The 17,562-nt window shown below is 37.1% G+C and overlaps 1 protein-coding gene across 1 annotated transcript; it reads left to right on the top strand.

Moving 5' to 3' along the window:
- The first annotated feature begins 5,705 nt into the window (after positions 1–5,705).
- On the top strand, positions 5,706–15,043 carry LOC139121128 (DDB1- and CUL4-associated factor 12-like). Its single transcript, XM_070685774.1, has 8 exons — positions 5,706–5,842; positions 7,154–7,505; positions 8,244–8,450; positions 8,974–9,034; positions 9,833–10,002; positions 10,411–10,633; positions 11,124–11,275; positions 13,323–15,043. Exons 2-8 carry the CDS (start codon positions 7,308–7,310, stop codon positions 13,479–13,481), a joined length of 1,170 nt encoding a protein of 389 aa, XP_070541875.1. The 5' UTR covers positions 5,706–5,842; positions 7,154–7,307; the 3' UTR covers positions 13,482–15,043.
- The last annotated feature ends 2,519 nt before the right edge of the window (positions 15,044–17,562 follow it).

The following is a 17,562-nucleotide window of genomic DNA, read 5'->3' as shown; positions in this document are numbered from 1 at the left end:
TTTCTCAAAACACATTCAATGTGTAATAAATCCATAACAGTAAAAACTTTGGGAAGGTTGGTTATCAGCAGATTTATGATCTTGAAATTTTGTAATGACTACTGAATTTGTCATTTGGATCAAAATATACTCCAGTGGTCAACAGGGACACATCAATCGAAAATTTCAATTTAAACCCTGCACTGTATCTATGCCAAAATACCTCTGTTGTGTACTGTAAGAAAAAACTTGTTGAGAGAGTAGTCATTTTCTTTATTTGTTTAAATTTACCTTATTTTTCAACTTGTGCCTTGAGTAAAAGTAGTTTTCAAAGCACACTAAATAATTTGAAATAAAAGGTTATTGCAAACTTTACTGTTTCTGGTCGTGTTTATTTTGTTACCTTGTCTTGTGGTGAAAATATAGAAAGCAATGAAATCTGTGAAATTTGTTGATTAGCTGTGGGTTTAACTCTTTGAGGGCAAAAGTCAATTTTTGTCACCTCAATAAAATTTACTCCTGGCAATTTTTTTGTCAAATTTTTGCCAAAATTTTGATGCAAAACTGTAGCCAATAAAATGTAATGCCTATCTAGTCCAAAACTCTCAAATAGATTAAAGAAAAATTCATGAAAATTGATAAAATGTTGCACTAAAATTGTGGTGAGAAAAAAATACAGCACTCAAAGAGTAAAGCTGAAGATAGAATACACAGTAGAAGCTTGCATATCCAAAGCAAATCGATAGCAAATTGCCGCTTGAAATCTTTGTGTACTTATTCCCAGATGCTAAATACTAGTTTCATCGAGATTGTTAGTTGCTTTTTGATTTTAAAGAATGATAGTATACGCGTCCTGCTACAGCAGTTAAAAAAGCAACATTTAACAACACCATGTCACTCACTAGATGACATGATGAATACTGGATATTCGGCCACGCTTAAAGATATAAAGCATAACATTGAAGTTAATTTAAAAAACAAAACCATGAACAGAGTTGAAGTTACAGTTACTTTGGGGCTTTTACCCCAAATAGCATTTGAATGTACCAAATTAATGACAGCCTGAACGGCACACCTAACGAAAAAAAAACGCTGAGGGCGCTGTTACCAAAACGATATGATGATCCTGAACATTCTGAGCACCGTTTAACTCATAGTGAAAATGAATTATGTCGACAGTATTTGTTTGTTTTTAACTGGAAATTCAAATTGATTACACTTCCCCTCATGCAGAAATACGGCCAGTATTGCAATTTTTTTTTTATTTTTTTTTTTTTTTTTTTGCCATTGATCATCTACATACGAAAGATTCATGAAACCTTCCAGTTTGAGTAGCAGATTCTTCCATTTTGTAAAAATATAGGTAGTAACCAAAAAGATACCAAGTCAGACTGTATTCTTGATTTTTTTTTTTTTTAAGACACTTATATTAAGTGCTGCTCGATTGGACATACTTCAAAATGTTATTGCCGTAATTTTGTTGCCTAGACCCTATGCGTAGCTTACGGCCTCCGTGCCGTCGGAGGCATGTAGGCCGTACGCGACGCATAGGGTCTAGGCAATAATTTTGCGACCTAAGCTTACACTGAACAGTTCGCAAAAGATTGATCAAATTCATTGATTACATCAATCATGGAACAGGCACACCTGGCAAGATGACACGATATTGTAGTATGAGAAATGGAAAACGAAGACGGTCAAAGTGAGACTTAAGTGGCCCACGTGAGAAACTCCATCACCTGCATACCAGAAACGAATAACAAGTACTCGTAATGAGCTTACCAAAGGCGGAAATGGCATCTATCGTCACAATATCGACTGTCTTGTCATTGCTGTGACGGGTGTTGTAACTAGGGGAGTTTGGCATCTTTTGAAGGAAATGAAACTCTTTGTGAGTTCGCAATTAGCACATTCAACTCCTTTGGTTATAACTTTACTTTAAGGATTTCCGTTTCCATATTCAGCATCATTATCGTAATTGGCGTTCAATACAGAAATAGCCATTATTGTATACATGGCTGGACTGGTATTCGTTCGTGATGGCATGGTTTTTACTGTATCGGAAGTTACAATACTCTTCAAAATACTCACTGTCTTGAACATACACAGGCGGAAAAGGCATCTATTGTCTATGCAAAATATATAAATACTTATGAAAATGAATATTATTAATAAAGCATTGAAGTTGAAATTATATTTTGTTTGTAGAGATTGTCTATTGGAGGGGGTTATTGCAATTGAGGGGTGGGTTTATTTAGAGGAAATAATTAAAGGGGTTGATTTTAGGGGCTGTTTGAAAAAACTATTACTAATAACGTGAATGTCGACCCCAAAAAGTATGGAAAGTGTGGGAGGAGTATGCTTGCCATTTAAATGTAAAAACAGTCACAGTAGATTCCCTTATCTCAAGAAGCAAAATATTCCATAGCTGTGGTACATGAGCAAATGCTCGATCACCAAATGATTTCAGTCGAGTTGGACTCGGAACTTTAGCAAGAAGATGCTTTCGGCCGGACCGAAGATTACATGATAGCTGATGAAGAATGATGAGATCGCAGATGTTTAAGCCATGGCTTGCATGAAATGCAAAGAGAAGAATCTTAAATTCTATTCTCAGTTGTATCAGTCTATTCTCTGTTGTATCAGTAATCAATGAAGATAATTAAGAATTGGTGTAATGGTCTTAACAATGAGTCGTTGCAGTGTTTTGTATCCGTTGTAGTTTGTTGAGGCTCTTGGATATACCATACAGGATACCATTTCCAAAATCTAGCCTGTAAGATACAAAGGCGTGAACAAGGTATATGGTTGTTTCCCGTGTTAAATACTTCCGAATTCTTCCAATATTTCTGATGTAATAGTTTGCAGTTTTGCATACCTGGATGACATGGTCTTTTGTTGTTGAGATTAGGTCCGGTATCGTTACTAATGGTGTGGATAGATGGGATTTTGATGCTTCTGGATGATCCAAAGAATATGACCTCTGTCTTGTCAGAATTAAGCTTCACTACGTTGTCATTCATAAATCTGTGGATTTCTGTCACTGTAGTTTCCATTTTACGTATAGCTTCAGTCATGTTTTTGAATTTCAAACACTGGTACAGTTGAGAATCATTAGCATATAGGTGAAAATTGACCTTATGGTGACGGATGATGTTACCAAGAGGCGGGGTGTAGACTGTGAACAATATTCTACCCAAAACAGAAACTTTGGGTACACCATATTGCAATGAATGTGGTATAGGTGCCTTGAATATTAGTTACCTGTGAACGATCAGTAAGGTACGATAGGAACCAAGCTACTGCTGTGTCAGACAATCCCATGTTATCTGCACAACGTGGTAGTAGTGTAGAGTGTCACTGCATTAAATGCAGCTGAAAAAATGCATAGATGAAAAACATGCGATACAAAGCCACTCTGGAAAGTTCTGTTCATATTGAACGTGGGTATGGGTACTGCTAGCTAGTAAACCAATTTTGATTGACTCAATCGTATTAAAATTTAGACTACATATGTTCCAGGGCTTGTAATCCAGGATACAGGAAAAGAAAGGAATTATAGTCCGAATGAGAGTAGGCCTAACAACGTTTTATCAGTTTAAAAAAATTACAAGATAAATGTTGTAATGTGACATGAAAAATGATGTTGCATTTATATGATTTAAAATGCATGACTGAACTGTATGAAATCAGATACGAGCGAACTTTGAATATCAAAATTGTGTGTTTGACTCACTGTCAAGTCTGCAGTGGTAGTTTCATATGAACCCTATAAAACTAAACATGGGTATTCGAATTAATGAGATTTGTCGGATGTGATGATATTCACGACAACAGCATCCATGGTGATGATTAGGGAGCCATCATTGTTTACGGCCTGGGATCGGAGGCCGAATGTGAGGGGTCGCTCAAAAATCTAAAGTTACAAGGCAGTTGCTCAAAATGGGAAGAGAAAGAAGGGGTTACTCAATTTTTTGTGTAAATGAATTGAACACCTCTCATATTGCACCATTTCACACATCATTTTTTTCAACGTAACAGAGGTTACAACCTCTTCTGACACTTTCCCCCTCAGCAGTCTCAGCCTGCAGCCTGTACTTTCAAATTCTGCCTTGTCCAGATATCTTAGTGAAAACCCTATGGTGATACCTATTCAAATTAAATGATACTGTATGATTGGATATACTGGTTATAGCGTGAGTTTTTAACTGTAAATTTTGTCGTGACTTTTAATGTCATTTTGTTGGTTTCACGTTTTCCAACCATGATGAGATAACCGATGATAATGTAGCAGGGTACACCATGATATATGAAAGGTCTTTACCATTGCTGTATTTTTGTAAATTTCCAAATACACGTCTTGATATTTAACTTTTCTGAGTGGGGGGGGGGGGGGTCAGTCAAAATTTCTGTGTTAGAGAGGTGGGTTATTCAAATTCATCGAGATTGGCGGGGGGGGGGGGGGGGTACTCGAAATTCCAGAGTTTACGATGAACTTCCTCCACCCACCCCCCGGCCGTCAATAATGATGGCTCCCTTATGGTGTTACGAACATCACTCGTTTGGAAGTATTTTGAATTTCACAAAAATGTTGGAGAGATTTGAGCTGGTGAGGCACGGTCTTCGGAGTAACCATGGTTGAGGTGAGCTCTGCATGCATGGCAATAGACATCAAATCAGGTCCAATAATCGTTATTATTCAAGGTAACTAAGAACTTTACCAGGTCCAAGGAACATATTGAAAATGACAAAGGCAATGGGGTCATCTTGAACCACAAAATAGGCCTAGTGGTGGTACCAGGAGTCCGGAATGGGTAAGCGTACCCTGCCAGCTACCCGCACCTGTCAAGATTGACCCAAAGCGACAAATCTATTGTTATTTGGTGAATTCACCAAATTACTTTTGTGAGTCAAAATTTGGTATGCTGTCACTCATCATTTGAGTAACAGACAGGTCATATTTTGCTACAACATCTCCGTATCTACCGTAGAACTTCTTAAATGATTTCACTAATCTACTTTCTGAGAATCCTTGCCTCACTAACTTTTGAGCCATAGACTGTGTCTAACTCGAAAGTCTTCATATGAATTGCATGCTCTACTCTATCTCAGGAGTTGTGAAATATACACACCATAAGCTGGAGATGATGGTATATTCATCAGCTACAACCTGTAGAGCTACCCTCGAGCTCGTACTCAGGTTGAGATGAACTCTCAAAGGCAACGGCGTTTATCAGAACAGCTGTCAGAACAGCCAAAACAAGATCCACCCCACACAATCAGAGCACGCTTGTTTACGCGCCCGGCCCGCCGTTTCATCGTTCTGCTTTGGCTAGAAAAAACTGGTTCAGACCAGACTCCAACCACGGCAATGCATCAGCACATGACTATGACGCAGGGACAACGCCTTCATTTATAAGCTTCTGATTGGTCACCCAGCGAGTCATCTATACTCTTGTGTCGACAGTTGTGATTCGCTGCTGGCGAATACATTAAAAGTAAACAATATTGGATTGTCCTCTTTTTGATCCGTAAATGTTATGACATAAAGCTTAAAACACATATTATCTGAAGATTGCTATTTTTAAAATATAAAATAATTGGCTTTTGATCAAACTAACTTTCATTAGCGACAATAATTTGGTGTTTATCTTGGCCAATGAAATCATCTCTTCCTTAGGTGCACGTCAGGGGAATTGTACGCACGCGCAATTCCGGAATATGTATTCAAATTTAATTGAACAGAAAACGTAAACAGTGCGGCTGAGGTCAGTATTCAAACCCGTAGTGACTGTTTCAAAATGCGAAGCGTTTGAGAGCTGTCGAAAGATTCAATTTTCTTCTCACCACAGTCTTAAATAAGGTATGTGCAAGTATATCTTCTTGGCGTTTACCCCGAAAGTTATCCATGACCTGGTAGAATAGTCAAGTACCGTTTTCCCGGATGGCCTCTGTACGTATTTCTGTAAAAATGATGTCAGGGGTTCTCTCTTGTCTGTTTCTCCATGGAGCTAGATCCGTTTCTAGCTCCATGGTTTCTCCATTCTGTGAAGTCTCTGTTCTATTGTGCTGAACGAAGGCGGGCTAACGTCTAGCAACCGGGTAAACTAAGAACTACGGTGCCACTGTCATCGATTATCATTTCGTATACGCTAAAACTTTGATGGCCCGGGTCTCCGGCCTTACCGGCGAAAGTCAAGACTGTAACAGTGTCCCGCGCCCAGTCTCAAATTTAGTGTACACCTTGCTGCATGCTGCCCCGTTCATTCTACTCGTAAAAGACGTTATCACTCGATTATTGATAAATTTTGGCAATGACAGTGTGTTTGTGTTTGAACCCCAAGAGAATATCATACATGTAACTACTGTAGGTTCCGTTTCGTTCAGTCAGGCCAAATGGCTTATGCTGATCCGGTGCACCATCTTGTTATTTGTTTACATGTAAGTGAGTTGGCTCTGAGCCAAGCCAAGCTACGATAAGTGACAAGACGTGACGTCACTGTTGTGAAACGTGTTTTGGACGTAAACTGACGTACATCCAGGGTACTGGCATTGATTTGAAGTTATTTTCTCTTAAAAATGGCAAAATTAAGAATCAAAGCTTTTTGCACCACCTTCAATAGAGGGCCTGTGAAGAAACCAAATGATTTTAAACCAGCACAGGAAACCTTTACAGCATGATTAGATGTATAATATGATCTTCAGAAGAAAAAGTAACTTTCCAGATATTAAAACTGCAATGAGTACATACTGAATTAAAATAAAATACCCATAGGATTCATTACATACTCTAGTGATTTAAACAAGAACGAGTAATACAATATTACAACATTGAATGGCAGAGAAACGTATTTAACACTTAAATTTCCACCCTGAGAGTGTAATTGTAACGCAAGGTTTAGCCATTGTCTTTGGCTTCATCTTTTGTTTCGAGTTCCGGTCAACCATAGTCAACATGGTAGCTTGCAAAATTCGTGATATGCATTATCAGTGACATGTTATCTCTGAGTTTTTAATTTCAGTGGGCTGAAGCTGATGTACATGTGAAAACATTCAACATGGGAGGCATGGAAAACTGTAAAGTCCTGTTATTTTTTTGTGTATCAACATGTAATGAATGTAATTATCAATTATTTAATTTATTAAAAAAGATTACATTATGTTGCCCATACAGATAAAAGAGTCGTTTGATAGTGAATGTACAAATCAACCGGCAAACTTCTAGAGGGAGAACCAGACGTGCAACTTCTAATATTGGGCTCAATTTGAGCAGAAGGCTGACTTCGTTCTCTGCCATCAAGAGACTGACATATCCAGAAGAAGAAGTCATGTCTGTCTTCCAGTACACACAAGGGCGTCAAGTTGGCCTGGCCAAGCCACCAAGGGATGCCATCAGCAGACTGTCTGCGCAGAAAATGCCACTGCTACTGAGGGAGCATGAGTTCAATCTTGGTGAAGTCAACAAAGTCTTTGCCTCTGAATGGCTTTCAGAGAATCAAGTTATCATTGGCACCAAGTGCAATACAGTAAGTCACCTTAAAATCTGTGTGTTGGCAGAGTGTATTGTGTTACATCCAAATATTTTGGGTGACATAGTGTGAATATTTTGATGAAGATACACATTGCCATTTAGTAAACAGAAGGATTATCTTACCAGCCGAGCTTCAGAATCAATATGTTGGTTTCTCTGTGAAATGAAGCCCTTGCACAGATAGGGCTAAAGCAGCAGGAATAAGAATTTATAGGACTGGATTATTTTATTTTTGTACTCTTTTTCTGATCTTTTGCCCATCATCTAGCAGATGAGATGAAGGGTATTGAATTCAGAGGGCAGAGGTCATGAGCTGTGGTTGTGTTTCAGTGATAATAGTTCAGGGGGTCATTGGAATCAGTTGTGACACAGATAAACACCATGGCTAAATTACCAGTAAACAGGGTGCCTATGATAAATGACATGATAACCCAGTTGTTGATTGAGCAACCTGAAACTTCAAGAGAATATCACTCCTTTTATTAATTTTAATACACCAATATATTGATTTCGGAAGCTCGGGCTGGTAAGATAATCCTTCTGTTTACTAAATGACAATGTGCATCTTCATCAAGATATTCATACTATGTCAACCAAATTAATAAAAGGAGATTTACTTTTGTCTCTTACACAATACATGTGTCCCCCAATATAAACGGTGTATTAAAGTATTACTTTCCCCCTCAGCATTGAAGTATATTGACAATTTCCCTTCCGCATTTTCTCTGAACAGCTGCTAGTTCTGGACCTTCAGACGAAGCAGAAGTTCCAAATTCCCCTCCTCAAAGGAGAGGGTGACACACTGTCAGAAACACGGACAGGAGGGATTCACAGCATTACTATCAACCCGAGCAGGATGCTCCTTGCCACGGGAGGAGAGGACCCTAACACTCCAGCTGTCTACAAACTGCCAACATTTGATCCTGTCTGCCTTGGAAAAGTAAGTAATTCCTTAGGAAAATTGACTAAATTTGTATTAAACAGTTGCTAGATGATGATATATTTTGGAGTCACGATGACATATGAAATTACAAATTTGCAGTCCGCATACCTTCGAAATGTCCTTGATGACTATTTGCTGTCCTTTACATTGCTATGAAGTTAGGATCCCAGCCATGCCCATGTGGTATTTGTAGTTGGAAGTTCACAGTGTTTATATATATATATATATATATATATAGATGTCACAAACAACATCCTTGTAACAGGCAGTTTTCATGGAGGGTCATCACTTTTATCGGCTGTCATTTGTGAAAGGCAATATGTTTATCACCAAAGGTATGCAACACAGATGTGTTGAATCTGAAATTTTACACAAGAGACTGGAGTTATGACATTTGTCCATGTCATCATTCTCTAATCGCTGCCGGTTTCACTGTTGTAAGTAGGTTGCAGATTTTGAATTTGCAAGATATTTATCCAACAATCATATTGCAAAGTCGTATTTTCCCATTACCCTTCAGAATTGCCATAAAGACTGGATATTCAGCATGGCATGGTTGGATGACCAATTTCTTGTCACAGGTAATGATACACTAATTTTGGACCCACTTTATCACTGTCATGCAATTCTCTATACTGTTGTATGTCACAACATGCGAAGTGTTGATCTATAACCGGTGTAAGAAAATTATAATTCGAGATAACATACCGTTAGGTATGTGTGCAAACAAATAATTTCATGTCGTTTGAAGAGATAAGTCATGCGCAAGTATGGAGATGCTGTAAGCTGATACTCTGCTGTAATTCCAATTCAGAACACATAAACAGGTCATGGCAAAAATATCAAGTACCCATAGGTTTATGAATTTATGTTGAATAGTTTACTGAATATTTCAATTCAGTCTGTTTGGTCTGTGTTCATACTGTGAGTGGGCTTAGTGAATTTATGCATTTGACACTTGTAAATATGTGCATGTCCTTGTAGTTTAAAATACAATATGCAAGTGATACCAAAAAAAAACCCTAATAGCCTTGTAGTTGGAAATAAAGTTAGCCTTGACCACAATATATAGAATAATCATGTAATGTCCAGGGCTTTTCCTAGAGGAGATTAAATAATGAGGAAATTGAACCTTTGATACTGTATGTGGTTGCATCAGTCTATGTCAGACATAGATGGCCATGTATCGCAACCATATCATTGCCAGTAGCAGTACAGTCAGCTCAATTCCAGGCAAACACGCATAAATTATGTTCCACACTCTAAATCATTTTTTAGGTGGTTGACTCAGTTTTATGACATTGTTTTGCAACGCAATGACAGATTCAGGTCAAGAGTTGTCACCAAGCTGAATTTATGAATCCAACTGTACTTTGCAGGTTCAAGAGACAATACAATAGCTCTCTGGTCCATCAATGAAGATATTTACAGAGATATTGACATGCCAGGCTGTCCTTTGCCCAGATACATGAGGATAACTCCTATTGCTAGAGAGACGTGCAAGTCAGGCGAAAAAGTTCGGGCTTTAGTTTTCAACGATTTAACTCAGGTAAGTCAATGACCATTATTGATGGATTCAATGAACATGAGCTGATTTTTAGTGGAATTACATATTTTCTTACTTGAATACAAAAAAACCATGTTTTGACTCTTGCAATTGATTGCAGAAAGAATGAAAGGATTGTTGTCAGTTTGAACAATCTTTCATTCCTGTGTTTGCCATTGAAAATGTAAAAGATGTGTATAAGGAAAAAATGAAGTGTCAAGATATGAAGGCTTGTAATCGCCACAGGAATCTTCCTGCTGATTAAGAGTCAAATAAGTGTTTCTTGCTGTATAGATGTCTGTATTATTTATATTCAAGGCCACACAGAAAAGACGCTTGTTATTCTTCAAGTAGATGCTAATGTTGCCCTTTTTACCAAGAGAGTAACAATACTTCTCATTACTTCACCAGGAAATAGCTGCTTTGTCTACAAACGGCAACATCCACATGTGGGATGCCAGTACCTTGTCTCAAAAATTTACAAATGAACTGCCATATTGTCGGGAGAACGTGTGTCTGAGCGTGGCGAAGGACCTGTCAATTTACGCTGTCGGTTCCCAATCACATGTGTCTTTCCTGGACTCCAGGACGCTCAAGTCCGTGGGCTCTATTTACACTAAAGAAGGGGGCAGTGGTGAGTAGACTTAATTCAGGATTTACTCTGTGTGTTTGTTTTCCACCTGAGTGACTGTGTCTGTCTTTATTGCGCACAGCTTGTCATCAAAAAGAGGCAAACATGACAGGCAAAATATTTTAGATGGGCTGTTGTAAATGTAAAGTGTGATGTCATTAAAAAACAGGTATTTTTCTGTCAAAAATTATGTACACATAATAGCTGTAATAATAACCATCATCAACTTACATTTGCGAACTTATAAAAAGTAAACACTAAATGTGTAATCTTAATCATTTGAATTAAAGAAATATTTTTTGTGTGACCATAATGTTATAACACAGGGGTGTGGTCATCAGCGTAGCACTGGGAGCTGTGTGTGCATATTGGATCAATTCTAAGATAAACTTTACACACAATAAGAACTTTGATTATTGAATATTATAACAGCAGAATAGTACAACATATACAATATCTATAAACTTGTGTTCCTTTGGATTAACCCTTGCAGGTGTCCGCTCAGTAAGTTTTAATGAACATATCACTACAATAGGAACAGGTGCAGGCTCCGTGCTGTTCTTTGATGTTCGGGCGGGGAGATATTTAGACTTGGAGTGTTGCAGTGGAGAGGCGTGTTCACTCAAGACAGGGAAGGGTTTCTTGGTGAGTGTACAATATTCCATAATAGACTACCAGCTTACATAAATCTATTGAACAACTTGGTCGTTGATTAGCTAACCATTGTATATAAGTAAGAAGTCAATGGTGCTCTTACAGGATTGAGTAATTGTACTCAATTTTGTAATGTTCAGGCAAGCCACTTGCTGCCCTAGATTTTTCACAAAATATGCATGTATTTACCCTCAGTGGCAAGCGAAATAAAATGAGAGCAAATAGTAGTACAAACAAACTGCCAATCATTTTGTTGAAACCAAGGTACACAATGCAGGCAAGCCTTGCTCTCTTACATACAGCAGCACCAAAATATTGACATGTTGCTCCTGTATGAGTAATACACCAGAAAACAAGAGAATGTCCTTGAAGATGTTTACTACAAGAACTATTGTTGAACTGGTGCCAGAACCTCTGAGCTCTGAAGGTTATCGGTCAGGCACGTAGATTACAGTGTGTCAAAGTTTATGTGTTTCTCACTATGTATGTTTAGTGTGGGCAGGAACTTGCCATGACCTCCTTTCAAGCTTTGATGTTGTGCAAAGGCGATGATCTTAGAAAGCTGAATGTGGAAATACTAAAACCCTGGTTGCAAAAATCACTCTGTTTTGGATTAGGCTGAACATAGTTCGAATTTGTCAGTTTGATGTCAGTGTGATCCTAGTATGGTTGGAAATTCTCAAAAAACAAAGAATTATGTAAATGAGCTCAAACCAGGTCATAAATGACGTCACATATCTGGTCTCCTCGTACATTGAACCTAGTAAACTGACCAGGACTTTTTGATAGATTTCGGGGTTTGTTTGTGGGTAAGATATTTAAAAGATGGCAGAAAAGGTTTGCCAACAATCAGCTATTATGATTGTTGCAATGGCAGTGCCAAGAACTTGCAGAAGTGATGTGTAATTTAAATCTGGACCAAAAACATTTGTGGAATGAACTACCTGTATGAAATCTATGCTTATAATTTGAGGATAAGGGCTTCCAAGTATGAATATTAAGGTGAAGGGCGACGAATTCGGACGTGCACACGCTTTAGAACGTTTCTGCGCAGATTTAACTCCAGCCTGCCGCAAATGGGTTATTTTGTAGCGCATGTATTTAACATCACCTGTCATTGTTGAAATTGCGCTTTTACCTAATTTTTTGACCCAGTGTCTTAGAAATACATGTGACCTATAACCTTGTCATATTTTGACCCCCTAGGAAGCTGGTTTTTATTCAATATGAGCGAAAAATTAACATTTCTCTCCCATTTATATGGCGCAAATTACCAATTCACCTGGAGATATTGTAAAAAGTAGCGTGGTGACACCCTTTTATTAAAAGCGTAAACTAAATGGTATTATGTCAGGAGTTTATTCGCCAAGTTTGGTCAAAATGACACCATTCAAAGCGACAGGAAGAAAAGTTCGAAAATTATGTAGTGATATAATTTCGATATCGTCATTTTGTAATCGATACTTATGTTAAAATTTCTTCACAAACATCATGAAAACTATACATTCAATAAATATGGATCTTAAGTCTTGGTATTTATTAAAATTAACTCATTTGCTAAGCGTTTTATAATTGCTTTATTTAGTTAAGGGAATTATATCATTTTTATTTATTTCTAACGACGCCATTTTAACGTCCGTTTCCATGGAAACAAGCGTGGTGACCCCCATTTTTTATTTCATTTTTGCACTTGCACAACTTCCAAGAATATTTGTGCAAAGTTTCAAGAAAATGACACCACAACTTAATTTTGACGTAATTCGTAGTACTTCACCTTAATTGCTTTCAAATTGACATTTTACCCCATATGAACATTTTGGAATATATAATGAGTTTGTTTTGAAAAGTGCCTGGCTACAAGGTTTTAGAGTCTTAAGATGACTTCAAACACCAAAGTTCTAACTTTGTTTCAGCCTGACCATGTCAGTTAAAAATATACATAGAAATGCTAGTACCAGACATGGTGACATTGTGAATATAGGGCTTTGTCATCATTATCACTGATTGGAGCTTTTTTCTTTTCTCCTCCTATCATTAGCAACGTGATGAAATCTATCGAGAGTACTTTGCAGACCAAGAGAGGTATCCAAATTCTGTCTACACACACTGCTATGACATGTCCAGAACCAGATTGTTGGTCGCAGGGGGGCCGTTGTCATCGGGCCTACATGGTAACTATGCAGCAATTTGGCAGTAGGAGCAAGCAGGCTGGACTCTTGAATACAAAGGACGATATGCTTAATGTACATATTGGAAAAACTTCTGTATGGAGGACTTTTGGTGTTCTGTACAAATATTTCTGCCAGACTTGAATGACCGGCCATAGCATATTTGGAGGCAGGGGTAGTAAAATGATATCATTTATCACATTTCAATGTGTAAATATTTCTTTTGACGCAATACTACCTTTCCTTAAAGGCAATTATAGAAAGTTTTTGTGAAAAATATAAATCGGAAGTACCACTTCCTCGAATATGGAATGGCCAGTCATTCATTCAATAAGGGGAGAACCATTTGAATTCTGGGGGTTGGAGGATTTGTGAAAAAAATTTTAGGCAGATTGAAAGAGTAAAAAATTTGATCTTGTAATAGCTTGAGAAAAAAATACACTGACAATAGAAAAAAATAATGTCACATTAACAGAAAAAAAAATTGCTGCCATAGCCTTTGCTGCTTCATCCCCTCAGAATTCAAATGGTTCTTCCTAAATTCTCTTTGATAACCAAAGAGCCTCAAAAAAAACTTATTTTGACCCTGGAGGTCTTGTGCTATTTTTATTATTAGTTTTTTCTTTAAGAAAGAGACAACTTTACTGAGAAATTAAGTCAATCCCTAAAAACGTGAAATACACAGACATAATGAGCCCAGTGTTGCATCTAGTTTTGCAGTCAGTCATGGAGCAGGGTAGAAATATGCAACATATTGATATGACCAGATCACATGGTCAAGGGCAAAGCCATGACCAGAGACATTTTAGCTATGTGCTCATTTATGTTTAGTTACAATGTATCTTCTCAGATAAAAAAAGATCTCGAACAATTAGAACAAACAACCTAGGTAGTCTGTCATTGAATAATTGTAGAGTCATCGTAATATTTGACACTTGTAGGATTAACATGCTACTTTTCAACTTTTGAATAGGATACAAAGTTCACACACTCACTTTTTTCTAGAAAATTGTAGCCGTAAAAAAATTCAAAATATGTGCCCAAATATCTTTCAGATTTTTCTTGAACAGAACTTTATCAGATTGAGTGCAATATCATCTTTTCAATTTTTACTGTGGACATTAATATTCTTCTGTAGCATGTTTTTTGAAAATTTTGCAATGTGTACTTCTTTTGAAGACAGCTTTGCATTTCTACAGTGTCAGAGGTATTGTGTTTAGTGTGACTCTATTTTAGGGGTCAAGGCATGGAAAATTGTCCATTTCTACATTTCTCCATCTGCTTACTTGAACTTAAGTAGAAAGAGATAATAAAAAATGATAAGATTCATCACAGCATTCTTGAACAGATGAATTTATGAAAAGTTGAATTTGAAAAGCTGTGAAATACGCTTTTGAAGAAAAGATTTTCGAATTAATTTCTTCTCACAGATCAGTCAGTCTGTTTTGGTGAATACCGGAAATGACTACTGTATAAGTTTAATGCTTGCTGTCAGCATGCGTATGAATTGAACAAAGTTTTATTTTTATTAAGCATTTTCTGTTGGATGTAAAATATTAATAAAGAAGTATATCTTATTTATGTTACATAATGCTAGGCAGAATTTTCTTTGTGTACATTTGAAACCAGTGTGTATGCAGTGTCGGTAGTGGAGACAGGCTTGTGTGATTAAACCAAATCTCCCCAGAAGTTGAAACATGACCACAGTGAACAGGTCTCCTGAATGTCAAGAAAACATGTGAACCAAACAATTTCCTTAACCCTTTGAGCACTAACGTCAATATGTGTCTCCTTTATAAAATATGCCATAGTCAATTTTTCTCTGATTTTTGCCAAAAATTTGATGACAAGCTGTAGCCAATGAAGTATGTCATTTGGTCCAAATTATCAGAAACTTTCAGAAAAATTCTTAAAAAATTGGTAAATGTGGCTGTACAATTTTGGTTAGAAAAAATTGCAGCACTCAAAGGGTTAATTCCATTCTCTTTCAGTGTTGACTGATTTCTCCATGTGTTTCTTGTCTTTGATATTTGACAGACTGGAGCAGAAGGCGTGTGGAAAAAGGGATTTGAGTTATCTGATTGCAGTGTCCTTTGCTGATTGACAATAAAATTACCCCCATGGTCTTAGGAATATTTTTGTTTTCTTTGGTTTTGAGAATTGCATCATTGAATGATCAAAGGTTGTCCAGTTCAGAACTGAATTTAAAGGTATACAGTCACCTGTAATCTAAATATGCCCATATATGGTCAAAGGGGCATGCCTTGGTATTCAAAATGCCCATGAGAGGATGCTGTCTTTAAAAAGCGGCCATCTGCTTAAAATCTGTGATTGGTTAGATTTTCTCTTTCCATGGTAACTGTGGCAAAATTGGAATAGGTGACAGTATACCTTTAAACACTTGATGCTTTATCATGGTTTTCAGAAGGGATACATATAATCTGAAATTAAACTTTTTTAAAGTCACTGACTGATTTAAAATGACCAGGGACAGTGTATCTATACGAAAATGACAATGGTTTAACTAGAAATAGGTTTTCTGGCAAACATCAGTCACCATGCAAAGGTAGAAACTCTATTGTCTCATTGTAAGGTGCAACTAAGTGTTTTCATAATATGGTAGATGTACCTACAAAACCACTTTGGGCTTCAATTTCTTGAAAACAGCTGGTTAGAGAATCTGTCTGATCATTAAAATTTTAAAACAGGTAAAACCTGAAAGTTGAATGGACCACATACTGACAAACAAAACCATGTGCAGTGTTTTTCTGTTGTCTTGTATCAACATGCATTTGTTTATAACATGGTGACCACTGTGTCTGTTTTCCATAGAGCACAGCAGTTCTCAGAATGCAACATTTCATTTTGGAGTGGGCCCATTCATTTAAAAGAACAATAATTACTACCTTTGTAGCATTCTATCAGTACAGCATCTAAGTACCATATCTCATGTCTGTAAACACCTTGTGAAAATTTAACTTCCTGTGTAAATTTTATCACTTGTAGATTTTGCAGGGTAAATTTTTTATGTGATATTATAGTGATGCAATAGCGCTGACAGTAATCTCAATCTAAACCAGACATCAAACCACTTAGAAAAGTTACCAGCACTACCAAAATTGTACTTCCCCTGATAAGTTTTGTGTGCACACAGTATATTTGGCATACCTAAAATTAGTTGTAAAATTTCATTTGCTGGCCACACATTTTATTACCAGAGTAGGGCAGAGCCATTTCCTACTTTGCATCAAGGCAACTGTAATTACTACCTTCATATAAAGAAAGCACTATTACAACATGCCAGGTGAAACATCCTCTATACTTGTCTGTGCTGGTTTTTGTTGCATAATGGTTGTACCAAGGTTGTATAGCAGCATTGCTGTCTCTCAGGTGTACACAACTGAATTGTGCATGACATAATCTGATCAATGTGGTAGCTCCATGAACTAATGAATGAACACAGCTAAAACACAGAGAATCACTACATTCTGTTGTGGAATGCAGCTCTTCTGTAGACCCCGATGGTGTGTTTTGAGTTCAAAGTGCTTCATGATTGCTGACAAGGTCACGCCATTGTCAAAATAACTTTTGAAACACATTTCAGGTCAATGCAGAGGTACAAACTCAGCCTTGATGGTACATCAAAGGCTGCGTATGACCCTGTCACTCATTAAATTTTAACTTGCGATGTGGTAATTTCTGACTAAAACCTTGTGATGATCCTCATGTACATAATAATCATGAATCTAGGATCTCTTGGGCACTTTGATAACCTGAATCATGGTAGTACACTACAATCTTTGAAGAATCAGATTCTAATCATAAAATGTTGCATGACACAATTTTGTAATGTTTTTCCTATTAAAATTTTCTAATTTTTTAACCCATGGAAATTTAAGTAAGTCAAAGTAAACATTTCACAGTATTTTTGGTACAAGTGGTGTTATAAACTGAACTATGTTGACAAGTAAATGTAATGTTTCTAACTGCAATGCAATACTTAATGATGTTAAGAATCTGTGCAGAATTTGAACATGAAATACATGTATTGAACATAATGCATATAGAAATGTACTTTCACAGTGTTGTATTTGTCAACTGTACATATAG

Source organism: Ptychodera flava, chromosome 21 (genome assembly GCF_041260155.1).
Source record: "Ptychodera flava strain L36383 chromosome 21, AS_Pfla_20210202, whole genome shotgun sequence".
NCBI classification, from domain to species: Eukaryota; Metazoa; Hemichordata; class Enteropneusta; family Ptychoderidae; genus Ptychodera; species Ptychodera flava.
The sequence above is the reverse complement of the archived record's forward strand: the minus strand, read 5'-3'. Positions and strand labels throughout refer to the sequence as shown.